The sequence below is a fragment of the Rhinopithecus roxellana genome, chromosome 14, assembly GCF_007565055.1.
Source record: "Rhinopithecus roxellana isolate Shanxi Qingling chromosome 14, ASM756505v1, whole genome shotgun sequence".
Taxonomy (NCBI): Eukaryota; Metazoa; Chordata; class Mammalia; order Primates; family Cercopithecidae; genus Rhinopithecus; species Rhinopithecus roxellana.
Genome location: NC_044562.1, coordinates 93,066,579 through 93,093,753, shown reverse-complemented (window position 1 = coordinate 93,093,753; position 27,175 = coordinate 93,066,579). Strand labels below are relative to the sequence as shown.

The 27,175-nt window shown below is 47.1% G+C and overlaps 1 protein-coding gene across 4 annotated transcripts in view; it reads right to left on the bottom strand.

Moving 5' to 3' along the window:
• Window positions 1-27,175, bottom strand: part of NRP2 (neuropilin 2) — a 115,120-nt gene that overhangs the window by 43,810 nt on the left and 44,135 nt on the right. For all 4 annotated transcript variants that reach the window (XM_010352641.2, XM_010352643.2, XM_030916703.1 and 1 more), the window contains exons 7-12: window positions 25,956-26,111; window positions 13,382-13,526; window positions 10,480-10,829; window positions 8,137-8,281; window positions 4,176-4,292; window positions 1,047-1,187 (exon numbers count right to left, since the gene is read on the bottom strand). In XM_010352641.2, coding sequence (XP_010350943.2) covers window positions 1,047-1,187; window positions 4,176-4,292; window positions 8,137-8,281; window positions 10,480-10,829; window positions 13,382-13,526; window positions 25,956-26,111 — 1,054 coding nt within the window. The remainder of the gene's footprint in view (window positions 1-1,046; window positions 1,188-4,175; window positions 4,293-8,136; window positions 8,282-10,479; window positions 10,830-13,381; window positions 13,527-25,955; window positions 26,112-27,175) is intronic.

The following is a 27,175-nucleotide window of genomic DNA, read 5'->3' as shown; positions in this document are numbered from 1 at the left end:
ATTGGTAAAAATTAAATTATATAAACCTATAATTCAATACACTGTATTAAAAAACAAAGGTAACAAATCCTCAAAACTCAACACTTGCTAGTTATCTTAATACATTTTATCAGTATCTATACTTCTGGAGTCATTTCTGTCTACTGTATTTGCACAATGGAAAAATAACTGTATAATGCTCTATTACTGACTTCTCAACTCCATCTCCATTGACGTTGTGTTGGTAGCTTAAGTGGAGCTATGGTAAGGGTATTTACACCACTGAAAGTGACAAACATTAAAAAGCAGTTGTTGTTGTTGTTTTTAATCCCTAAAAAGCCTATTGTTAAACATTTACCATCATACTGCTGTGAAAGCACGTAACAGCGGAGAGAGCAGACAACGCTTGCTACCTGTTTAGAAGGACTAGAGGCAACCCCTTCTTGTCAGCAGTGTCAGGAGAGGCTTCTGAAATCTGGCTTTCTGAAACTAAAAGGGTGGGCTTAACAATGTATCCAGGACTGGCAGCAATACTCTTCTAGAAGCCAAGTGCCAGGCAGCTCTGCTAGATACCCATGGGTGTGGCCGCATTTTGGTCCCTCAAATTGACTTGGTGTAGAAGCAATGGCACCCTCAGAGATGTATAAATCAGACTCAAGGCCAGTGGTCTCCCCATGAGCCATTTTAGGAACAGTACCTCGAAGTTGACAAGGGGCTCCATGATAATGGCAGTGGGTACTGGCTACAGGAACAAGAGGACATTGACTCACCCCATCTCCTAGGGCCTCCCAATTGTCCCTTCTTTTTTTCTCCTCTTTCTTCTATCTTGGCTTCCCCCTCTCTCTCCCAGCTTCCAGGCTGTGCTGTAATCACAAGAGAGGCTGGGAACCACCAACCGGCTATTCTTTGAGGTGACGTCTTGAGCAAAGACCGTGGTGGTTTGTGGGCAAAGAACAGAGGATTGCTCTGCGGTGGGAAGTTACAAAGCTTGTAAGGGAATCTGGGGTTGAAGTATGTGGAACAGGCTAGCCTTAACTCTTTCATCTCTTCACTCACAGCTGGCTTACCTGGAAACGTCCGGTCGTTGGGGCTGGAGCTGCTGGCCCAGGTGGTCCGGAGCCACTTGGCATGGTCATACATCCAACCACAGGGCTCCTCGGGGAAATCAAAGTTGCAATTGAATCCCGAAGGGAGCTGCAAATCTTTGTCTAAAAGGGGAAAATAATAACCCAAAGGAAGGCAAATGAAATGGGTTCAGAGAACAGCCACAGTGGTACTATTTAAATGGCTGGCAAGGCCTGAGTGGAGAGCAGAGAAAGAAGTGGCTTCCTTTGCTTATTCATTTAACTCATCTTGGCGATCGCTGGCTTTCGGGTCAGGCTTTGGTCTCATCCTTCCCAGGCATGAAAGCCAAGTCTGCCAGTGGTTCCCATAGTAAGCAATTATAAATGAGGCCACCAAATGGCTTCAGGCTCTAATCAGCCTCTTCTGTCCACCTCGGACAGCAGACAAATGTGAAAATTGCTGTTCCCTAAATGCCAGAGAAGAATGTCTCCCCAGTGCCCTGGTGGAAGGCTGGCTCCCAAAAAAAGTATTATCTCATCTTCTGCCAACCTGGCTCTCAGAGGAGGTGGGGCAGCCCATTAGCATCCAGAGAGACTGAAATCCCTGGGAGGTTCTGCCCAGTGAGGAGAAAGTGACCTCAGAAACAAGGAAGGCTTGTTTGCTACACTTCACCTCTTTGTGATCCATCTCTATTTCTGAAGACTGGGACAGTCCAGCATCTCCACGGGGAGGTATGCCCGGTGGGAAATTTGGCATGGTAAGAGCAAATCGAAGGGACCAGACCAGCCAGCCGTTCAGCTCAGTGCTAACCAGGAGGAAAAATAATTTCCCATCGTGCTGAATCCCTGGAGGCTGCGACCCCAGGGAGATGGAGAATGCTTTCCCTATGGGAATCCAGGAACTAATGACACAATGGTGTCCTGTCTGCTTTGGTGGTTCACCTGCCTGAGCCTGAAGATAGAACCAAAAGAGTTTCTTCTGGGGTTCCACCCAGCTCCAAAAATCCAGTATGAGTTCATGCCAAATATGTGACTAAGTCGGGGTGGCATGGAGGTGGGGAAGAGGAAATGGGAACCCAAATGTGGTTGTTTGCCAGCTGTGCCTGCGGAGACAGAGGAAAAATGCCGGCTAATGTTGGTAGCAGGGAGGAAGTGGGGTCTCTGCCCTTCTCACTTCCCTTCCCAGGGTTCTTAGAGAGGAATTTCCATGGGGAAGGCTTAGAATGCAGGTTAGGAAGTCTAAAGGGAGCCACAGACTGGTAGAAACAAATTACTCACCCTAGGGGTGAGGAGGGCTCATCTCATGGGGGGGGGGGGGGGGGGGCAGGGCACTGCTGGCGTCAGAGGGAGAAGGAAGATAACCACCAGGCCCTGTAAATGCCTCCCCTTTCCAGGACAGCATATTTAACATTTGCCCACCCTTGGCCAAATTCAGGTTGAGTTTAGAAGAAACACATGGAATCTATTACAGAAGCATCAACCTGTGGCTTGGAAAAGTCAGCCCTTAGCCCTTACTATCCCCTTCTCCTGACAATTTCTGAATTTCTATTTTTCCCTTCAAAAAATATGAAGTAATTCAATATAGCATAAATCCTCTGTAATATTTACATGTATACTGTATCTCAGGAACCAGATTCTACAAAAAAAAACTTTTGCAAAAGGAAAAGGGAGGAACCATCAAAGAAACCTCAAATGAAACAAACCACTATAAATGGGAAAATCATATTAAAAATAAACTTCTGAAATTTTGTAGCAGAACCCTTAGTTTTTCCTTTGATTGTCGTTTAGCTAGAACCCCCACTCCAGGTCCCCCAACAAGCTAACTCTGCAAATCCAGTATCGTATATTAACTCCCTGTGCATTTCACTTTTGGCTCTCAAACTATCTGAAACATGTCTTGGAAGATTCTCCTCCTTCTTCTCTCCATAAAACAAAAACAAGTTCATTAAAATGTCAGAATTCTGTATTCAACTAACCCCGACCAACAGTGTCCCCCACCCACACAATAACACAAAAGCACAATCCCCAAAGCATATGCATTAAATTATTGCCTTTTCAGTCACATAACTTCAGCATTTATTTTTGGCTTTCCTCCCATTCTTCTTTGTAGCCATTTTCTGGAGTCATCCACTCCATCAGTGCAGTTCCTCTGTCAAACGGCTGTGCTTGCAGGTTCCACAGATTTCGCCATCTACCTACCATCTTTATCTCTCCATCACTTCTCTAGTCTCTTTGCCAATCTTCTCTCATTTTGTTTAATGAAGATTTAATAATGATCAGTAATTTACTGTAAGTTGAGGCTGTCAAGCTTAACATTCTAGACAAAATGCCAGGTGTTCCAAAATTTGTGGTTTCTTAGAAATGTCCTCATACTTGGTGACCTTAGCAGTATGATTTAAAATGTGACTTACTTTTGGGTTCTGCCGATTATTGTTTTTATCTAACTTGGATAGGCTCCGAGGATAAACGAAAGGAATGTAGATTTCCCATGTGATGAGACCCACCCAGAAATGCAAAGCCCCTGAGTTTTGAGGGAACGGTTGAAGATGCCTTTTTACATTTCTGCCTTTGTCTCTGATCTGTGCTCCAGTTATAGAGGATATGGTGCACTGTCTTATAGAATCATCACTGTTACACTTTCTCAAATTAGTGGCGGTGAAAGACACAGGGAAACACAATTAAGTCACTGCTAACTGCTGGATTAACCCAACTATCGAGCTCCATGGACCAAATCACCCAGATGACCGCCGTATCTTCACTTGACTGTAGCAGCTTAACAAGAAAAACTATCAGAGCTGTGAATTCTAAGGATGAGGATGGTTTTCCTTTAGCAGACAAGCAAGATAGTGAGGGCTCAACAAATGAGACTTCTCGAAAGAAGTCATCTTTGTCTCACCTGATATCTAGTGGGTTCACAGCCGTAGGGCTGTACTGGTTGTTACACTATTCAAATGCTTCTACATTGGCTGTAAATACTGCCCCAGACCCCTGAGTGTCCCCACCTCTCTTACCCCTTCCCTGAGATCCCCTGGATTTCTGACCCAGGAGACCCCTAGGTCCCTGCCCAGCCACAGGCCAGCTCCCACTCTGACTAGTTGGCACCCATGCCATCGGGATGCAATATGTGCTTACCATCCTCAAAGCTGCAGTTCTCCCCACACTCCGTGGCCTCCTCATCGGTGGGATACGGGGTAGTTGTCTCTTCGCTCTTCACGGTGGGTCCCAGAGTCTCTACTGTGGGCTTGGAGTCTGTGTAAGGGCAAAGGAAGAGAAGAGAATGCTGTAGCAGCCTGTGTTGCAACCCAGCAGGAAGAAGATGCCAAACATCTTTAGAGAAGAAAAAGAAGATGCACACGTGTGCCCAAAACTCTGAAGTCACATCTGTGTGCTGTCAATGAAGTCAGAGGCATCACCATAGTAGAATGAGAATGGTCCTGGGTTGCAAAACCAGCAGTGACAGAGGTAGGGACACAAACCCACATTCTTTACTCCATGGCAGAGGCCCTGAGGTTAGCACAAAAGGCCACATGAGGCAATAATGGAGGGGCGATAGGCGACACTGACTCCAAGGAAGGACCAAAGCACACTCTGGCTCATGTCTGCACAAAACTGGATGGACGGGAATATGGATTTAAAGGGGCTCAGACTCTACATGGTGAAAGTGATTTGGGGCTATGCCTGAAGGTCAGGGTGTGGCAAATTCAAGTGTTTCCTGGATCCAAACACCTACTGTAAGTGAGGAAAGCAGACGCGGTGGTGGGGGCAGGGAAGGGTTGGAGAGAGAGGAGGTGGTGACAGCTGAGATCTTATATGCCTGGTTTAAAGGTGGCCTCCACGACTGGCTCCAGCAGATTGGGGCCTGGAGGGGAGGCAGCCCAGTGTGGCCAGGCCAGGTCTTCCAAATATTTCCCCCTTTCCTTTCCCTAACAAGAAGGCAAAAATCCCTAAGTAAAATCTCCAGACGCTACAAGTTGGCAACTTGTTAAAAACGTTTTACTACCTAGCACACAATGAACCCTGGGTAGGCCAAACCTGGCTGCAGGCAGTGGGTTTTGACCTCAGCTCTAGGTGAATCATTCACCTATTCATTTGCTTATTTGCTCACGCCCGTCATTCATTCAGTAAGGATTGAGGGAGTGAATGGAGCTATGAGTCAGGCCCTGGGTGGGGTGAAAGGGGTTCTGGAAACTGGTGCTCAAGTCCATGTGTTTTGGGGTGGCGTCTTCATCCCAGAGCTGTCCACCGACAGGATGCCGGTGCCTTGTCCCTCTCATTTCTATACATGTTCCTTTGCGCTATTGTATGTGATTAGGCGCCTTTGTCAGGCACCCTTCAGGATACCATTTAATAAAGCCAGGAGCTGGAGGAAATTGCTAAATACGTTGAATAGCTTTTTCACGGTCGACTTCCCACCTTTCTGCTATTAAATACTACGTACATAACCTTTCATACTTCCCTTTGCTGTGTCTGCCTTTTGCTCACAGTAAATAGCAAATAACCTCGAAGCGTCCTAATTTGTAAGTTCAAATTTGTCACTGTGTCATAGAAACTCGATTGTAAAGCAAACTATGGGGCAGTAAGGCAAAACATAATTATCTGAAACACAAACAAACCAACTAACAGGTGAAGCAGCCCTGTCAAATTATTTAGCTGCAGCAGCTCAGCCCAAGCCATTATTTTTCCTGTTATCCTTTGGGATAGGGATGAAGAAGTGAACCAAGGATGAGCGGGAGAAACAGATGGAAATTCAAAAAGCAAACATAGCCACATGACCTATGGAGAACAGTTTCTGGAAATGTTAGGTAGCAAAATGGGTCAGCTGATTGGTGTAGAGAATGTTAAACCTGGGGGCCAGTGAGGCACCAGAGGGCAGGGCGTGTAAATGAAAGTGGAGGAACGGCAGGCACGGAGGCCTTGGTGTTTATACTGTTTGTGCAATGTTTGTACTGGGCGCTTCAAGGTAACTGCCCATCAAACAGCAGCGCTCCCCCTGAAATTGAAACCAGATGTCAGAGACTTCAAAGGAAAGGAGGCTGGGCAAACGGAATGCTCCTCAACTCTGATCTTCCAAGGAATGGCCAGGCAGGGCTTTGAAATAAGAAACCTGTCGCTGACCATCACTGGTGTAATGTGGGGCAGGTTGGGGTTGGGGAGCAATGAGGGAAAGAGGTCATTAGCAACTGTCCCCCTGACCAGACTAGGAGGGCGTGGCACCGAAGGGCAAGGGATGGGGGGAAGAATGAGGTGGACTTCATCTAGCTGAGTGACCTCTGGCAAGTGACTTCTACCCTCTGGGGCTGTTTCCTTGTCTACGAAAGAGGAATTGGCCCAGGTCTGTGATATTTCCCAAACCACGCATCACTCTCATCATTGGGTTGTGGAATCTATTGAATAGGTCATGACCAGCATTTAAAATGTATCGACTATAATATTTTAGAGTGCACTTCCATGGTTAAGATGACCATTGCTTTGGGAACCTTTGGTTTCAGTTACATTTATTTATCAGAAACAGTTTGCTGGGTGCCAGGCAGTAGTCTAAGTATTTCATATCCATTCATTCATTTAATCCTCACAATGACCCTACGGGGTATAGATAGACTATTGTCATCTCCATTTTTCAGCCAAGATAACCAAGGTGCTAAGAGACTAACTTTTCTGAGGTTATGCAGCCAGCAAATGGTAGGGGCAGGACTTGAACTTGGCAATCTGTCTCCAGAGTCCAAGCACTTATGCATACACTCAACCCCCGTATACACAAGTGTGTGTGAGTGCTTAGAAGTGAAGCGGGTTGTGAAGGAAAATTATTTTAAATTGTGTATCATGGGCAGAAATGCGTGAAAGCCACTGGTTTACAAACTCCTGGATCCCCTACAGCACTGAGCCCCTGATGCCAGGGCAGCCATAAACGAAGCCAGCTTGCATCGGGGGGAGGTTTTCTGCACCTGCGAGAGGACAGGTGACACACATTTAGCAGGCTGCAGGGAACTTTGGCCTCGTCCCCAGGTAATGGGGAGTAAAGTGTCTTCCTATGAAGATGTATTCACTAGGGCTGCCTTCAATTCAAAAGTGAGGAGGCTAATTTGGGCCCAATTCTCAGCCCGTGTGCCTCAACGGGGCTCCTCTGCACTGCCGTAGCCAGCATACAGGCAGCATTTTTCTCCCTGGGAGCCAAAAGCACTTCTCCGACATGCCCTTATTAATCCTTCATGCCATCCTGCCAGCTGAGCCGGTGACAGGTACGGCACCGACAGGAAAATGGGGATACCTGGGGCCCTGGTGGAGGACGGCAGGATAACTCAGGCTAGTGGCTGCTCCGGCTGGCATCAGGCTCAGGCCCCGAGCCCCAGTGGCTCCCATGAACTCCTTTTGGCAGGCAGTGAGTGAGCTCCGGGTAAGATCTGGTGCCAGCTCTGCTGAGGGAGGAGGGCCAGCGCCCCGAGGAAAGGAAGGTAGGGCCTGACTCAGAAGGGCAGGGCTCTCCCTCGGAAACCAGGAAGGCTGGGCACCCTCTGTGGGCCTCACCCTCATTTGGGAGAATGAGAGGTGTTCCCCGAGGCCTGGGCCACCTGGCAGGAATGAGCAGGACAATGAGAAGGAGTCCTGCCCCTGTCAGCTCCCTGCAACAGGGTCCCTCCTGAGCAAATAAATGCCTTTTACAGATGTGGCTCCGAAATGAAAATGAAGTCTCTTAGCCACTGACATCTGGAGGCCAGATTCAGACATAAACCAATTACTTTATTATCATGAGGGGTTTTTTTCTTTCCTAAATCAACAGCCACAGCCCTCTGGCCTGAAGAGCCAGGGTCTAATTGAATTTGGGTGGGTGGTATGTGGTTATGATTTGTTTTTGAGAGACTCGGGTTGGAGAATTGAAATGATCCTTTAAAAAAGACAAAGTGCATCCCTTGAGAAACTGTCCTGAGTCCAGAGGCTGTGGTACCCGTGGTCTGAGGCAGGAGAACATGGCAGGGGTCTGCAGCGCTTCCAGCTCCAGGGATGGCTGCCCCCTCCACAGCCCTCCCAGGGCCTCGTGGGATGTCAGGGTCAGAGGACCATGTGGGTGAGATGCAAAGAGGAGGAAGTGTCGTCTTACCTGTCCAGTCACAGCCCAGCACCTCCAGCCGCATCCCAATCCCCGCCGGCGACCACCTCTCCGGGTATACCCGCACATACTGCGCCGGAACGGGGTCAAACCTTCGGATGTCAGGGGTGTCATAGTGCATGTTCCCTTCAAACAGCTGCAGGGAGAGAGGCCACTCAGCCCTACTGGTGTGGGACCCAGTCCCTATCACCTTCTTGCCTCTCCTTCCCCTTCTCCTCCCTGCCCCGCACATCCAGCCAGGAAGGCAGATTCCTAGTTGATCCCTGGCACTGGGACATTCCGATCCATGGGGCCTTCATTTTCAGACCAAGGATTTTATTCATTTGGAAGGTGGTTAGGGACCCAGAATTATGGAAAATAGGAAGTAAACAAAGGTGGCAATTTCCAGGTTGTGTCTTTTACCTGGTGACTGAAATGGAGTATCTGGGGAAGAATTTGTCTCCAAATGCATTTTCAGCTGACTTTGGCTAGAGAAGGGGGAAGGCAGTTTGGGTGATCTTTGACCGTTCTGAATTCCTGGTCTACTGGGAAAGGGATGCTTCTTTTTCTAATGCGTGAAAGCCTCAATTGAGGTAGCCCAAGCTGACCGATAATTCCTAGCTCACTGAGAACCTGGCGGGAAAATGACCCCTAGGCCAATGACACTGTCTTCTGGTCACACATTGACAGTCTTAGACTGTTTCCCAAACCTTTGTTTAAGGAAAGCACTCCTGTCAAAAGAAACCTCACATGGAGCCCCAGTACATAAAACTGATGATGCGGGGAGCAGGGGGCTGCTTTGGTGGAGTTGGGTGGAGGACCAGCCTGGAGTACCCTTGGAGACACTCATCCATGGGAAGGACAGGAGTGGGTGGCCAGGGCCTGCGGCTGGTTAGCCCCCAGGAATTCTGCAGGACTGCTCCAGGTTTCAGGATGCCCTGGGTCCACAATTCTGAACCGGAAGCACTGTCTCGGATAGGGCTGTCTCCCACAATGGCAAAGATCAACTCCTTTCCCAAGAAAAACCAGGCTCAGCTCTCCCTGGGGACGCCTGCGGCCCAACTTCTGTTCCATTGATGCAAAGTTCCATTGATGCAAGCCCTGAGCCTTTCTAAGCCTCTGGAGTTGAGAGCTGGGAGTTTACCTCAGCATCACAAAACCTCTAACCCAGCTCTTGCCTCTGTATTCAGAATGGAAACATTTGCTTAGCAAAGGTGGCCCCGAGACATGCAACACTCCCTCCTTTTTTAGGGACCTGTTCTTTCGAGAAAAACAAGGGGTAACTAGAGATAAGAATCAGAGAGCCTGGCCCGCCAGGAGACTGATCTGGGGAGGGACAGAGGCATGACGTCTCCTCCCCTTCTGGGGCTCCTCCTGTCTGTGTTGAAGGCTGACCTTCACTCTGGTGGCAGAAGGGTAGGCTGCACTGGCCTGAGCCTCTGGCTCGGAGTGAGGTTCTCTTGCTTCTCCCTTGCCTCAGTTTGAGAGGCAGGAAAGATCTAAGCAGTCAAAACTAGGAGAATACAAAGGAATGCAGTGACATTCAGAAAAACATCGTTATTTTTGGAAGTCAACCTCTAGTTTCTGTAGCTTGGCCTCCAAAAACCACATCCCCTTTAGATGTCTGGCCAATTTCAAGGAAACTTTATCTGAAAGAGTGTATAAAGAGTGTTGAACTTTATAAAAAGTCAGTGTTCAGTAGTAGTTAAGCATTGACTTTGGAGTCAGACTTCCGGTTTCTGAATCGGCTCTACCACAGGTGAACTGTGTGACCCTGGGCATGATATCAAGTGTCAGTTTATCATCACTAAAATGGGAGTGACAAAAAGATCTACTTTGCATAGATGTTGTGAGGATTAATAAAGAGTCATTGCTGGGCCTGATGGCTCATGCCTGTAATCCCAGCACTTTGGGAGGCCAAGGCAGGTGGATCACTCGAGGTCAGGAGTTCGAGACCAGCCTGACCAATATGGTGAAACCCCATCTCTACTAAAAATACAAAAATTAGCTGGGTGTGGTGGCGGGCACCTGTAATCCCAGCTACTCAGGAGACTGAGGCAGGAGAATCGCTGGAACCCTGGAGGCAGAGGTTGCAGTGAGCCGAGAACACACCACTGCATTCCAGTCTGGGTGACAAAGACTCCATCTCAAAAACAAACAAACAAAAAGAGTCAAAAATAAGGTATTTAGCACAGTGCCTGGCACAAAGTAATCTCTCAAATGGTATCTGTTTTATTGGATTTCAGGAGTTGGATGACGACTGTTCAGATGGGGCATTACCACCCTCCACTCCCTGTACCCCACTTAGCCTCCCTGTTGAGGGTGAGGTTACAGAGGCCTCCAAGAATAGCCTACCTTTGGTTGCTGGGTCCTGGGGTCCTGAATGTATTCCCAGTCCTTGCCATTTAGGCTGTAGGAGACTTTGAACTTGCGTACAAATGCCCTGGCTTCCACGGCAGTGATACTGTCTCCTCCGCGGGCTCCCTGGATGATGACGCCTTTCACTGTCTTGGGTGTTCCCAGATCTACCTGAAGCCACTCCTCACCCGGCTGGGCCTGAGGGATTCTAGGGAACCAGCCTGCGCGGCTGCTGACCAGGCGGGCTGCACTGGGGCTCCAGAGGTATTCGTGGGTGGAAGAGGCGGAGATCTGGGAGTCTGCAATGAGGCCTGAGAGCATCCCCAGCATGTTGGAGCAGGGGGCATCTGCAGAGAGGACAGGAAGATACAAGAGGTCATGGCTGACACCTGCTAACCAGGGACCACCCCCTATAAGGAGGGAGTTGCAAAAGAGCCCAACTGTCAAATACTGAGTCAGCACTGATTTCTTTGCGTGGTGAATGTGTATAGCACTGTGGTTAAGAGCCTGGACTCGGAGCTAGACTTCCTGTGTTCAGGCTCACTCTGCCACTTTCTAGTCAGAGGGCCTTGGGCAAATTATTTAATTGCTCTTTGCCTCCGATTCCTTAGATCTAAAGGGGAGCTAATAGAGGTGCCTACCTCTTGGGGGCTGTTGCAAGAATTCTGTTAGTTCCTAAGACCTCACAGGACAGTGCCTGGCATATTTAAGTATCCAATAGCCATTAACTATTTGTGCTTACAGTTCTAGCCAAGAACTCTCAGAATGTGCATCTGCACATCCCTGTTGATGACACTAGTCCCCACTGACCCTCTCAGGGACACCGAGCACAGGGGAACTGAGCTAAGCACTGAACTATTTCCTAGTGATTGTTTTGCCAAGCAGAAGGAAACCTTCCTGGCGTCAGTATCAGGTCTGTATTCCCCATATATGTTATCACTGCTCTTTACTGCCTTGGATCCTTCCCACATGCTGTTCCCATGACCCAAAGTGCTTTTCCCTTCAGTCACCCCCAGGCTAACATTTTCTTACCCCAAGCTCAAGTGTCGTATCCACAGAAAGGCTGTGCCCCAATTTTCAATCCACACGAAATTGGGTTCCGTCAGAGCACCCTGTTCTTTTCCTTCATATAAACATTCTAGTTTATCTAGTACTTGCATTTGTTTATTATCTATCTTGCTCACTAGCCTGAAAGTTCTACAATGTCAGAGACCCCATCTGTTTTGTTTCTGTCTCTATGTCCCATTCCCAGTGTGTGCCTGGCACATCAGATGTGTGGAGCAAATGATTGAGTGGAGAATGCATGAATAAATGATGTCAGGCAAGGCAGGGTCTATAGTCAGTGTGCATTTCATACTTGCAAACTGAACTATGATAAAAAAAGATTCTCCAGGTTGTCCCCCTTCTTCAAAATCATTGGTTCTCTCCTTTCAATCTTCCAGAGAATGAGCTCTAACTAAATATTTGCTGATTAACCTGGAACAGCAACATGAAAGGGACAGAAAATAGTCCCCTAGACAGGATTAGCATAAACTGATCCCATTAGAAGAAAACAGGGTCTTTGTGTAAATGTGATAAGAGCAGAGAATTTGAATTGAGAAAATGTGGGTTCAGATCCTGGCTCTGTCACCTCCTAGTTGGGTGACTTTGGGCAAGCTATTTAACCTCTTTGAGTCTTGGTTTCCTCATCAGTCCCTGGCCCATCCTACCTCACAGGGTTGTTAGAAAGCATAGGCAAGATGATGAACAAGAAAGGCATGTGGAGATGCAGAGACTGTACAAACACAAGGTGTTTTAACTAGAAGCCTCAAACAGGGTCAGACCTTGGAGCACTCCCTATCAGAGCTGCAATGATTAGGGGAAAGACACGTGGATGGATGTACACTGAAGACACTTCCAGGTCAAAGAGGCAACTTGCCTGCCCTGGGCTGAGCCCACAAGATAAAGGGGATTGGTCTGTCCTTACATTTCTGGGGCTAATCCAGCCATCATCATCTCCCATCTGCACCCCCTGCATTAGCCTCCTGTAATGTCCCAGCTCCCACTCTGGTCTTCTCCAGTCTACATATCTTGGGTTTCAGCCCACAAAAAAGCTGTGTCCATGCCCCTCACTTCCTCTTTTGGTCCCTCTTGCCACCGTGCCATTGAGAAAGCTGTGACCGTTGCCTGGTGCACTTTCTGTCTCCTCTTCACCAGGTAATGTCTATTATCTGCCTTCTAGCCTCACCTCAATCATCACCTCCTCAAAGAAGTCCTCCTTGAGCTCCTAGGCTGGGTCAAATCCCCTATAATGTACTTCCAAGGACCATAAGCCTCTATTTCCAGACGTTGATCACAGTTTTGATTTTATACTTATGAGTTTATTAGTATGTCTGCCCAACTTGCCCATATGCCCACACAGAACAGAGTCTATTGTGCCCACCATTGTGTCCACAGCACCATGCACAGCTCTTGGCCCCTGGCTGAGGCAGCAGAGACTGTTATTCGAAAGCAGGGGCTTTGGACTGAAACTGCCTAGATTCAAACCATGGTTCTACCACTTACTGGTGAGTGACCTAGCTCTTTAAGTCTTGGTTTCCTCATCTGTAAAGTGAGGAGAATAATACCTATAGAGTCCTTATGAGGATAATAAAATATGTTACATCTTAGGTGCTTAGAATGGCATCTGTACCTAGTTAGCATTCCATAAATGTTAGCTATTAATAGTAGAAATCAGAGATGCTTAATAAATATATACTGAACGAATGAATGAGAAGACAAACTCTGGTAGGACTTGAGTCTTTGAGCCAGTCTGTCTGGGAAGGTCATGTGGTACAGTCATGCTGCTTGCAGAGAGTTGAAAGGGAGCAGAGCCCAGGACTCAATCAGCACCCCAACCTCAATGGAGCCCCCACCTCACCTGTGACCCGGCAGCCGAAGAGCTCCAGCCGGAGGGCGATACCTGAGTGCCAGGTCTGAGGGCGGATCCTAACAAACCTTGTCAGCAGCGGAGCGTGGAGCTTGTTCAGAACCACCTCAGTTGCATCGTTGTTGGCTTGAAATACCTGTAGCGTAAGATGCAAAACCATGTTATAAATCCCTGTTTGTAGTTCAGCCACTTGAGCAGTCGTTGAAGGAGATGGGAAGGTTCTGTTGAATTTTCTTTTCCTCAAGCTTAAAAATAATCAGTGGGTGTGTTGTTTTGGGCCTTTTAAAGAAACACAATGTAAAAAAAAATTAATTTCTCACACTGTTCTACTTGAAAATTATCAATAGTCTTCCCAGAAAATTTTAGAGGGAAGGAAAATTTTGCCACCAGGCCAAGAGCAGGTAGAAGAAGGAAAACACTCGAGAAGCTAAGGAAGAGGGAGAAAAGTAGAATATCTGTTTAAAATGAAGTAAAAATATCATCTTTTAGGGCTACCAGACCTCACTCACTAGCTTGAACTTGACACACCCTCTTCATCATGTTGCAGGCACCTAGGAATATTTGCAGAGCATTTTCTAATTGCAAAGTGCTTCATGGTTGTTTTTGTTAGTTACTTGATGCCATCCCACCCATGAGCGGGCGAGATGATGAGGGGCACCCTCTACCTACAATGGTCCTGTGTCAATCAACACTTTCTTGGTTCTCTCTGGTCTTTGTGGTAGGGTCAGGGTTGCAGACAGTCCTTCAGAGTCCTGCTCCAGCTTCTTCTCACTGTAGTCCCGCCCTATAATGAAATCCATCCCTGTCCCCATCTGACCAATACATCTCTTATGGGAGGGAAGGCTTTTCAGAACAGCTTCTGATCCAACATGGTGGGAGCAAGTCCTGGCTTTCCAGATGGCCCAGATCAATAACTGCCATATGGACCTTATGCTTTTTTGTGCTCTCTGTTCAAAAAAAAAAAAATTAAAAAAAAAGTAACTAGAGCAAAGTATATGTGAGTTTCCCTTGGTTTTCCTGAAAAAGGGTAGAGGGAAAAACCAACTAACCAACCACCACTTCTAAATCATACCTGTCATAGCTATAACAACCAAGGGACTCTGTAAATCTACTTATAGCCAACTCTGCAACCATCAGTGATTTCTCCTGCTTAGGAGAACTAGATGCTTTGGCTCCTGATATTCAGGCCATGCCAAGTGTTTGGGTGCACCAACAGGGTTGGGACAAGAGGACTAGGGAAACTGGTATATTTGAAGACTTTTCAGCCAGATGCAATACAATACCTTTGAGTATAAACAATTATGTCTATAATACCCCAGGAGGTAGGTATTCTTATCTCCACTTTACTGGATAAGGAAACTGAGGCTCAGAGATGCCTGTCTGGATCTACCATCCTTGCCAAGTTTTTAGGTTTTAAGCTTATAGTCTCTTCGAACACATTTTCAGTGTTTGTGTTCATGGCTGGAGTCATGAGGAACTTAAAGTCTCCAGGCATGGGCTGAATGGAGGTAGGGTCACTGTCCAGTGATGTGTTCCCAGTGTGAGTTTATAATCCCCACCTTAGAATGGCTTTGAGTAATGGCAAAGAGCAGCACAGAAGTCTAGAGCCAATTGACAACACAGTCCCTTCTTCCCCATGAACTATGAACTCTATCATTTAACAACCCTATTTCCTACTTGCTAATGTTAAAAGTTAGAGCCATTTAATAACACACCACTGAAGACATACCTTTTGCAAGTAACTGAAGGGAAGTAGCTTGCTGAAGACAAACAGGGAAGCAGATTTTCGTTGGTCCACCATATTCAGTTTAAACCACTGCTCTGATGCTAAGTCCACCAAATCTGGGGGTGCTCCCAGCTCACCCAGTCTGCTGCTCTCTCTCCTCCCCTGGGAAGCCCTCCCACCGGGTCCTAAAGTTGACAGCAGGGAGCGCACTGGGGAAGAACTTGTTACTCACTCCTCTCTCCCAGGTTCGATTTTGCTGCTTCCTGTATAGCGATTGTGGGTGAAAAGGAGTGAGAAGACCAAGTTAGCAAGGGAAGGAGAAAAGCCAAGGCAATGGAAGGAAGGAGGGTTAGGGCCAGACACCCTGAGGAAGGCCCACGGGGAGTGGTGCCTGAGCCTACTTCCTTCGTACTGATAAAGGGCTCCACAGCTCTCAGGAAAGGGATGGGGAACCGGATCCAAGGAAAAAAGAGATTCATCAGTTCTCTGAGAATTCAGCATGAGGCAGAAGCTATCTGTTTGTTTTTGTTTTGTTTTGTTTTGTTTTGGCAAGGAAGAAGCAAATGCAGCACTTTGCTTATTTCGGACGGGTGCTGTGAGCAGCAGCGGGGGGCCTCCACTGGCCTGCTCTCTGAAGATGGTGAGGGGGACTGTGTGTGTGGTCGCCATCAGGAGACGCTAAGGAGTTCACATTGGGGGAAAAAAGCTTTACTTGCCACGTGAATGCATAATTGGAAAGTTGAGTGGATCTGAACTTTAACATTGCTGCTAATCCACAGCATATACACCACACTGGTGCCGTTTAGAAACACAGCATGTCTTATGTGTTGCTAATATCCAATTTTATCTTATCTGACCCCGGCATTTCTCAGCCTTGGCAGGCAACACTAAGAGACCTTTTCTTTCCTCAGTGAGTAAATGATTGTGTATTTGGACTGTCTTTGGGATGGCGGTGTGTGCATGAGTGTGGCTCACATGGGCATGGGGTGCACATGCTCGCATGTATGAGCTGAGGGAGGGGGTCAGTCTTCCCATGGATATATGTGGCCACAGGCTCTGGGTGAACCCCCTAATCTCTGCTTACAGTATCATCAGTCAGGAAGGGAGGCAAGCACACAGTTTGTATCCCCTAGACCATCTACCTGACTGCTTCAACTAAACTTCACTCTGCCCTTTCATTTTGCCCACTCTTCTCCCACCCTTGAATCAAATGAAGGATCTTTTCAACTTAGCTTCAGATTACCCTTCATGTTTCCAAGCCTAGTTCCTGAACTGTTTTCTTGTCTGCTGTTGACTTTGTGTTCATATCTGCCTTCTGTTCTCTGGATGGCGAATGAACAACATCTTATTAGATTTTTAACACACCTCTCACTCAGAGTGTGGTATAGTGGGAAACACAAGACAAAAAAAACCCACTACTGAATCAGAAGCCAGGAGCCGCGCTCTGCTGCTAATTAGCTCATAAGTGTGGGCAAATATCTCTACCTCCCTCGGGCCCCAATTTCCTCCTCTGTTAAATGAGGGGATTGTATGAGTTGATTTGCAAGGTTCTCTCTGGCCCCCTGCTTCTAAACCTTTCTTCACATGACTTTTTGTGGTTTGAACTGCTCTAACAGTGTCCACTTTGCAACAGGGCACTTTAGTTACCCGTTGTCCCTTACAGCTTAAGTGCTTTTGCAGACAATTGCTGTGGATGTTTTATACACTTTGAATAGTGCCCGGAACACATGGGGAGTGCCCCACTCACAGGGCAAGTATACCTTGTTGATGTGTTGCTTCAATACCAGTTCAAATTATTAATAACAAAGAGTCATGAATAATAACACCTTAGTCCTTACATATTGTCTTTTGCCCAAAGATATCAAAGTGCAATTTATGAAAATCCATTTTTAATGAAATATTAAGCAGTTTCTATTTATCCTGACCCAATGGGTTTACAAGGTCTCTATTTTTCTCCCTGCATCTCCCCTATTTATAGCTAGTAAATGCTTTCATATATTATACATCTTTATGACTTTCTCAATGCTTCTGTGGTTTTAGAATCACCCTTCATATGTTTTCTGATCAAATTCACTGAGATGGATTCTTGGCTTCCAGTCTAGGCATTGCAAGGTAAGGGGTTGTGTGCATGGGAAATGACGCCAGGAAATTGGTTTTATACCCTATTCCCTGACGACTCACTGAATCACTATAGGTAAATCAATAAACCGTAGATACCTTGGTTTCTCCTTCAGGAAAATCAGGTCGATAACAGGCTTGCAGATAGACACTTAAGTTTACTGGCCCTCCCTCCGAGACTTGCATAGCACCCAGGACAGATGTTAGCGTGTCAGCCAAGTCACAAGTCACAAGTGGGTCTTTGCACAGGTGGGATAGTTTCAAGTTCTAAAAGCCACAACTACTCCCAAGTCCCGCCTTCAGGCCAACAATTTTCAGACCACAACTTTGAGTGAGGTATCTGAGAAAAATCAGTGGGTTGCCTTGTATGTTATACTCAGATAGGCATATTCAAACAGAATGATCGAATGTTAACATCTGCTTTAGAAGCTGGATGTCACAGAGGACATACATTTTTTATTTTTTATTTTATTTATTTATTTTTGAGATGGAGTCTTGCTCTGTCAACCAGGCTAGAGTACAGTGGCACAATCTTGGCTCACTGCAACCTCTGCCTCCCAAGTTCAAACAATTCTCCTGCCTCAGCCTCCCCAGTAGCTGGGATTATAGGTATGTGCCACTGTGCCCGGCTAATTTTTATATTTTTAGTAGAGACAGGGTTTCACCATGTTGGCCAGGTTGGTCTCGAACTCCTGACCTCAAGTGATATGCCTGCCTTGGCTTCTCAAAGTGCTGGGATTACAGGTGTGAGCCACCACACCTGACCCATTTTTTATTCATTTTAAAAGAAAGATCTTAGTATGGTTGTTTACTACCCAAAGGAAAATCACAAGTATGTTCAGGGTGACCCTAGTTTTCTGATGATAGTGTTGATTATATCGTAATTATTAAAAATATATGTGTGTGCCTGTTTAAAAAGAGCTAAGCTGAACATAAAGATTTCTTCAAGTGCATCTCTACAAACCAACTTTAAAAAGCAATTCAGGGCACAAAGTGGTCTGGATTATCCATTTGGTGCCTCTCTGAATTCTGAATATAATCCAGCATTTTTCAATTGATTTCTGAGACCTTTGGTTTCTTGTCAGTAGCACAGAACCTGAAAACCATCAGCATTTCCTGGACTTTCTGATTTGCACCTCTAGGGGAGAGGGGGACCTGCCAAATAAATCAGCTGCTATCCAGCATCCCAGTTTGGTTGTATCTACACTCCCAGGAAAAGAAAATCAGTGCATTTTGACCATTCCTGTGAGTCTGCAAGGCATGGACAATATAATTCAATGTCATATATATGTGTGTGTGTGTGTGTGTGTGTGTGTGTGTGTGTATAATCTAATAAGAAACATCCAGCCAGAACGCATTACGATGGTTTCTGAGACCATCTCAGAACATTTTCTCTGCTTCCTACCCCATTTCTAGTCACAGTCACCTTTCCTTGCTGACCCCTCCTTAAGTTGTCTTTGAAGAACACACAGTGACTGGCATAGCTGAGGACAGTGAGCTTTGCAGCCTTCCTACCTTCTAGGCCTCTAAGCAGAGGGATTTTCTGCCCAGCCTAAAGCCTTTTCCTATATACCATTCATCTTTGCTATCAATACCCATGTGGCCGGGACAGTGTAGATGATACCTGTCATCACGCCTGCCTCTGGGGCCTGAGATGAAGATTCTGTCCAAGTCTTTGAGCTCCCTGGAGGAGAGACACAGCTGGCTGTTTCACTCTTCCCAAATGAGGTGGGCCCTTTGGCGGACAAACACAGTCTTTCCTTACGTGCACCACCTCTCATGTGAGTAGGGCTTCAGTATTCAGCTTACACACTCCCATCTCTTCGTTACCTGTGGTGTTAACTACTGTTTACTTCTATTTTGCTGTAAATATCTGAAGTCAGCCAGCTCCAGGGACTGCAAAGAAAGCAGGGAAATGTTTCCAAGACAGCACAGTGCTGGAGCCCTGGGGTAGAAATTGTGCATGAGATGCTCCTCTTCTTTTTTAAAATAAATATTTCTCTCCACTAATAAATGTTTCATTGCCTCCAAAGTTCTCCCTTTCAATGTACTTGGCACAGACACTCAAGAAGGAGGAAAACAAAGCAGGGAGAAAAGTGGCAGGAACGCAGGGCAGAGGCTGGGGGAAACCAGAAGCATGTTTTTAAAACTAGTCTCAGAAACAAATGTGCTGACTCATCCACTCACCCTGACTGCAGACCTGTGTGTCCTCCCTCTCCCACCCCCTTCCCTTGCATCTGCTCTAAAACCAGCCATTGGGTCTACACGTAAAAATAAATTGCTAATCAATGAATGCCATCCTGTTTAATTAATTTGTTGCACAAAACAGGCAAGTAGCGGGAGGGAACTGTTGCACTGGGGTGGAGAGGAAATGATATGAAGGCAATGAGCTTTTTTTGTTGTTTGAATAATGGTCCTGATCTTTTTCCTTTAAAACTTCCCTTTAAAGACAATTTTAAAAGTTGTTTTAAAGCTTCTTTCATTCTAGTGGATGTGGGAACTTAGCCAGATATAGAGTCAGAGGCATGTGTGTGTGTGTGTGCATGTGTATACATTACATACATATATGTGTATATATATATAAAGAGAGAGATTAAGAGAAGGTGGGGATGCGGGTAGGCAAAGAAGCTCTCTAACAACCAAATGCACATTTCGGACTCTGGTGACCTCTGCTCTCATCCTCCTTTACTTTCGGGCTGTTTTTGTCATCAGGCAACTTTCCTACATGAAGGAGGAGACAGGCGCAGGGGTGGCTGTGCTCTGGGGGGCGGGGATGGGCGCATCCCCATCTGTGTGGGCCTGCGGGGCCCGCTAGATTTACTGCGGGATTATGTTACCCCCATCGAGACGCTAAGCCCTGGAACACAGCATACTAACAGGATTAGGGTTTCAGGATTTGAGACAGGAACGCTTCGGGGAGGAGGAGCGGGAGGAGCGCAGCTCAGGGGTGGGGCAGGAGAACAGCGGGCGGGGGAGGAGCACAGGATCAGAGCAATGAGCCGGCTTGGGGGAAATGGCCAATGTCCTCCTAGGAAGACTGAAAGAGAAACTTGGACATTCTAGGACATTACAGCTGGGTGAAGTGGGCCCTTCTCACCTGGAAACCTCCTAACACAGATGTTTGGGTTTTTTAAGGAGGCGCCTTTAACTCCCAGGTGGGCAGAGATTGAGGGAACAGGGAATGAGGTTCCAGAGACCTCTGCCACCTGCCTGCCTCTTCCGGTGGAGGCTCTGCAAACCAGAGCAGGGACAAGGTGATATCAGAGAGTGGGACAATCTACCAAGTGAGGGCTTCACTCCAGTGCTTACCTACATTAGTTGGGGTTGGGGCAAGGAGCATGATTCCTCAGCCCAAGCAAAATCACAGCACCCTTCCACATGCCCTCTATGTGCTCCTTGTCATTGGCTCTGTGCACAGCGGGGACCTGGGAGGTTAACATCAAGGCTATCAGCGCCAGGGAGGCGCGCCTCAGCTATTGGAGACAGTTCAGCACCCACGGGAGCTGGGTGACGCTGGCCGCGGAAGCCTGATAGAGAAAAGGTTCAAGCTTCTGTATAATGAAATTTCCCCCTGAGCTTCCTAAGTGGAGAGGCTAAAGGTCTGAGCTCATCCCATGGCAAATGGATAAGGGACAAACTTAATTACCTAGGGCACTGGATTCTTCTCCATTTTAATTGAGGGGGTCAGATACACTGAGGGACTTGAACTTGGAAGGGGCATCAGCCCCCTTCAGAGCACACACAACCATGGTTCGATGATGCCGTTCTAGCCACGACTTCTGAAGGCTGGTGCCCATTACAGTGTGAGGCATTGTCCTAATCTCATATACAACAAACAAAATTACTACCACAAAAGGAATAAGGGGAAGCCCATCATCTGCCAGGAGGTTTTTTAAAAAAAGGTTTCTTCTGAAAACTTAAATGATCAAGTGGAGGCGTAATTGCATCACTAAGAGAACAATGAGGCTGGGATGGATGACATTTATCTGAGGCAGCTCAGTGCAGGCCCCATCAGATGCAGGGAAAGGTCTGGATGACTTATCGTGGTCCATTCCAGGCCTATGATTTTAAAAGAGGCCCATAAATATCCCATGGGGCCTTCTTACTTTTTAAATTGATAACTTGCTTCTGCTCAAGAAGAGCTTTGTGGGTCTACTCCATTAATTATATCCGCAGAGAGTGTTCCATCTGCAGATCTCAAGGTGCTTTGCCGATAGCAGCCGCAGCGCCACTCCATTTGGACTGGGTGGAAACACTGAGACCTGGAGCCACTAAGAGACGTTTCATGCAGTACCCTGTTTAAGAAGGTCTGAAAATAGACATCCTGTGCCTCTAGCTGTTAGCCAACTGATTTGGGGGTTTGGTTTTCTGACACCACTCTTTCTCTCCTCCCAAGTCTCTGATTTAAAAATGATTTGTTTTAATTTAGAAAATAAATACAGGACAGAAGATTTTTGAAGTGGGGTGTTTATTTGTTTTGAAGGGATGTAGCCAAATCAAACAAATGGCAACTCCTTTCAACTCCCTATCCTCATGATTCTGTCGTGGGGCCCACCTCCACAGCAATGAGCCTAGTGGGTTAAGCCACGTCCAGGCTCATCCTGCACACAGAACTTCACTGGAGAGGAGGCTTTCCGGGAAAGTGTGTGCCTGTCAGTCCTTGGACTGAACATGTAGGAAGCCAAGTTCCCTCAAGATGAAGAGTAAGGCCTAGGCCAGACTGTGGAGAGCGCCAGCCTGGACATCCAAATCTGGTGACCAGGCGCCGTCCATGAAGGCTCCAGTTTCCTAGTCCCTGCAGCAAGGTACTTAATCTCTAAGAGCTTCAATTCCACAGTTGTGAAACTCTGTGAAATTCTCCAGTGAATAAGCTGGTGCCTGAGGATTTTCTGAGTCCCTTGGAGGTCATCCTTACATTAATGTGATGAGCTCAGTGCATTCCTTCCACTCCTTGTGGGGTAATTCTGAAAATTCTTGGACCCAAGTCTTACCTCATCCCTATCTCCCCCCATCCATCCTTGATCTGGCCAATAGCGTGCATTTGGCACCCTACAGACTTTCTCTTTTAGCCCAAATTTCTTCCAAATACATCAGAATAGCCCAGAAACACTGTGACTAACCAGAGCTATGTCAACAAGGGAGATCCCCAAGTTTACCGAATGAGGGAACTGAAGATAAGGGCTTTTGCCTAGACAAATAAGGGCAATAGTCTCTGTCCCCTGTTTTGTCACCAGCTGTGGTTCTATTCCCCAGGCACAGCTGATCCCCCAGTGCAGACTCATGGAATCAGCATCTCAGGAGGGCAGGACCTTGACTAAGACCTTGTGCCTCTGAACTCTTCCTATCACTCTCCATGTGCCCCTCTTGGTATGTATGTACATAATTGTGCCTATAATTATGTAAACATACATGAACCTTCTACTGTTGTATTAACAATGCCATGTCTGCGTCTGGGGTGTTACTAATATAGCTGGGGAAACCAAAAGCAGTAATTTCTGCTTGTGGTTTCTAAAGAAATGTATGCAAAGCAATTTGTATAATTTAAGGGAGCATGTGGGTTGGATATGGGTTCCATCAGGCAGATGAGCTCTCTGCCTTGTGGTTATGCCATAAATATACATAAGGCGGGCCCGCCCTATATGAGAATCATAGGTTCCATATTTATGGCATGTGGAATTGGATAAAGATTTGGAATGTGCTGTGCATGTGGCCTGTGTAACCAGGCTGCATTTGCCAGGGGGAGGTTTGCAATGCCCCAGCAACAGGGAGACTGACCACTTTCTCATAGGCGACCTCATGATGACCTGTTAGATGGGAAGAGACCAAGAAGAGGCTGCTCCCTGGCTAGGGGAGGCTGGAAAAGAGTTCCTTAGTCTTCCTCACCCCCTGGCAGCAAGAAGGAAGGCATTCTTTCAGAGGCCTAGGCCTTGCCTCAGCCCAGTCTGGGTCCACATTGTAAACAGTGTTTTGCAAAGACATAGCACAGCCCTCCCCCGCCACCTTGCATGCTCATTAATCTTGTTTTTCTCTGCCTTCCCCAATTCCCTGGTCTTTGGTATGCTGCATTGCTGTTGACAGTGACCAGGGAGTTGAAATCGAGTTCCCACATTTCTGTCCCAAATGTCACAATTCCCTCTTCCTTCCCTGCACACTGGGAAGGCATTTGCAAACCTTCCCTCTGCACTGCAGAGCAGAGCGGAGCCGGCGGCTGCCTTCCTCTCTGCTTTGCTTTTCTGCTAACTCCTGTTGTCTGAATTTCACTTTCAAGCCCGCCACTTAGCACCCGTTAGCTGGGCACAGTGCTCACCATCCAGCGGCTACAAAGAGAAACTCAGTGGTGGTACTCAGCGTGGACGAAGCCTCTTCCTCCACTGCCCCCAAGTCCCCTCCCCAACCCCCACCTCCCCCATGGCATCAAATCAAACTGTGGCAGACTTGACAAATCTATTTGGCATGGTTCACTCAACTATTTCAACCCCAACAGCCCGGAGAGCTGCACTGACGCACCGTGAATGAGGGGGAATCTGCACATTAAATACAGATATCTGAACGAAAGATCTGCTAATGAAGGGGCAGCTGAGACCATCCTTGCAGAGGAGACAAGGAAAGCCTCCTGGGTGCCCACCACACCCACAGTGGGGTGAAGGAGCTTGGAGAGTGGGGCAATGCCTAATTGGCAGGCTCTCCATTCTCCTGCCTCCTTCTAAGTACACAGAGGATGAATTTCTAATGTGGAAGAGAAAGGGCTTTTCCTCTGCCCCAACTCCATTTATTTGGGCAGGACTAATTCAGTAAAACAAAAAAAAAAACAAAAACAAAAAAACTCTCAAGTTACCCCTTGGCTCCTGGGGAAAGAAATCTAGCCAAGTGGGGAAAGAGAAGGTAAAAGAGAACGTATCCACTATGAAAAAGTTGAGAAAAATAATTCTGAAAACCAGAAAGCTAAATTCAATTTCAGGAATATCTTTCCTGAAGAATGAATACCAGGGATAATGCCAGGGAGGACAGCGTTCTATGAAAATGTGCAGTGCTAAGGTATTTCCAAAAGCAGGTTTCCTACAAATGATGTTTTAAAATAGCATCCTGGTCCATCTGCACGCTTTTAAAACAGCTTATGCTACAGTATCCCTCCAGGCCCACGCTGCTTAGTCACTGCGCCTGGACAGGGAGACAGTCAGGTGAGCCCCACTCCTCTCCCCGGGGGTCACCCCTGCCTGGCTTCTGGCACTCGTCTGCTAGCTGAGCTTCGGAGATCTACCAGTTTGTCATTGAAAAGGCTGGGGTGGAACCAGGTCTCAGCCCCCAAGCTCCTGGCACCCAGTGCCAATTCAGGCTGGCCATTCCCGACGGATGCTTGGCAAGTCTTCCTGAAACCAAGTCAGTGGGAAACCAGACCTGGCCTGGCACATCTTTCAATTACTAAGTACCTCACAATCTTTATCATGGAAATTGGGCAATTGTGTGCATGTGTGTGAGATACCTGGTAATATCCAGAAGCCATGGTTTTCAGATGAGTGGTACCCCATTACTACTACATTGTTTTCGATTTTTAAAAAATCTACTCCTTTTCCCGTTTCCCAAGTGAGGCTGCCAATGTCATAGTTCAGAATTTTCTGGGTCTAAGGTTTCCAGCTGCACCAGCCAGAGCAAGCTGCCTTGGGGCAGTGATAGGGGCTGAGGAGATTCCCTTTGGAAAAGATCTTTGGCCTCCCTAGGCTTGGCCACATGTGACCCGTTTTGATAATTCACACCCTAACAGACCAGGGCCTGGTGGAACTGGAACGCTGCAGGAGAGACCCGCTTCCTCCCTCCCTACCTCCCTTTTAGGGAAGGAGAGGCAGCCCCTGGGAATCTCCCGGACATCACACTCTCCTTCCAGACCTCTGTGCCAGCTCCTGCTCTGCAGGGGGCACCATGCCCTGTGCTCCCATCACAGATACTGCAATCCCACCCACACAAGCCCCTGGCTGTTTGCAATAAGCCCCTATGTGCTGAGTGTGCTGTGTATATACACATATAGCCACCACATCGCCCGTGCCAGCTGCAGACCCAGAATGTCATGTGTCTTAAGAAAGTGGAGTGCCAGACATTTATCCATATGTATACAACAAAAGCCCCACATCACCCACACAGACCACACCTCCGGGAGCCGCAGACGCGGGAGACACCAGCAGAGAGAATTCAATGCCTCGCTGCTAAGCATGATTGCCAGTTCAGAACCCATCTCCGACAAACTGAATTTCTCTTCATTATTTATTGTCCTCTTTCTTCTGCGGGACATTGTGATTCCCTCTCAGGATTTGTGCCCTTTCATTTCCAGAGCTCGGTAACTCCTGAACTGTAGTGTCATGTGGTTTTGTGATTGTTAACCCAGCATGTGGAAGGGACTCAGGCCATAAATGTTCAGTGAATCCTGTGTGGGGAGAAGCGGACTGGGGACACATTTTCTCCTTCATTTGAAGTCAGAGAACACTCTGCAAGCTCTCTCTCTCTCTGCTGTGCAAGATGCAACAGCAACCGGGCTGTCAGAGAAACGGTGTTTTCCAATCGCTTTAGCCTAAGAGAGAAGATTTTCAAGCCCAGCACGACCCTTGCCTCCATCAATTATCTGAGCCTCACTACACAAGGCCCTCTTTCCTGTAGGAGGTCGGCTTAAAGCTCCCCGATCCCATCCCTCCTGCCTTGGTCCAATGTGCCTTTAAGGTAGGATCATGGATTTACCTTGTGATTTTTGCCATGCCGGTACACCATCCAGTCCTCTCCATTAGTGCTGACTTCCAGCTTATAGGATTTGACATAGTAGCCATTCTGTGTTTCCCTGGAAATCGCTCCCTGTGTTGCGATGGCTGTGAGCATGGTTAAAAAGCGCAGGTCCACCTGGGGAAGAGAGGGCAGGAGTAAGAGACCACCATTCCCAACACAGGGCAGTGTCTTGTTTTTTTCCAAAGGATGCAATCATTAGACTTTTCTCCCAACCTGTATCTGTGATTCGCTGAGACGTCCTTGTAATTAGTATCAGTTTGCAATTCCATTGGACGATTAAACTTGCATTATCTAACACTAAATCAGACACCTTGAAAAGCTAGGTTTTCTTTTTTCTCTCTTTTGCAAATATGAAGGGGACAACACTCATTTTTCTAAATCATTGAACATCTAGAACTATAATCCCTTCTTAGTAAATGAAGGCCTGCCTTGAACTGTGGAAGCAGATGCTGCTTTAAAGAAATAAGGCTGAATCTACTCCACTCTACTCCTGTCCAATTCACTTACAATGCCCTAGTTCCAAACGTCACACTCATAGAGGCATCCCCTCCCCACACCCTCTCCCTCCATTGTGTACTTAGTTGCTCAGGTCACTAAGGGGTCAAAGGGCATGTAGAGTCTGCCCAAGCAATTAGGCTTATGCACCAAGGCCTGACCTTTTGCTCTATGAGGAGGATGGCCAACATTTTAAGGTACTTCCCCTCCCACAATGCCAAACCCATTTGGAAATTGCTGGATGTCATTCCTTTGCTGGCCATGGTGTTTCTGAATGGCAGTCTCCATGTGACCAAAATGTAGCTAGCACACACTGGCTAAATTCAATTCAGTAAGCACTTATTGGTGACCTACAATGTGCTCAGCATTACTAAACATTCAAATAAGTACACAGTGCCATCTACACGTATGAGAAACAGGTGGATGGCAATAGGAGAAAGTATAAGATTAAGGTCAAAGATAGGGGATGCCAGTTATAAAGAACTTTCTGGAAGCTTTGCAGGCTGAGATGGATTTTTGGAGAGGCAGAGAGGAGAGACAATGACAAACGGCCCCAGGGCTTGCTGTTAGAACCTCGGTGGACTCCCTGGAGTTTCTAAGTGGTCTTTCTCCCTTTCCTGTTGTCTGCTTTGCAACATCCTTCTTAGAGCAGAGGTCACCATGTCGCATCAGAGCTAGGACAG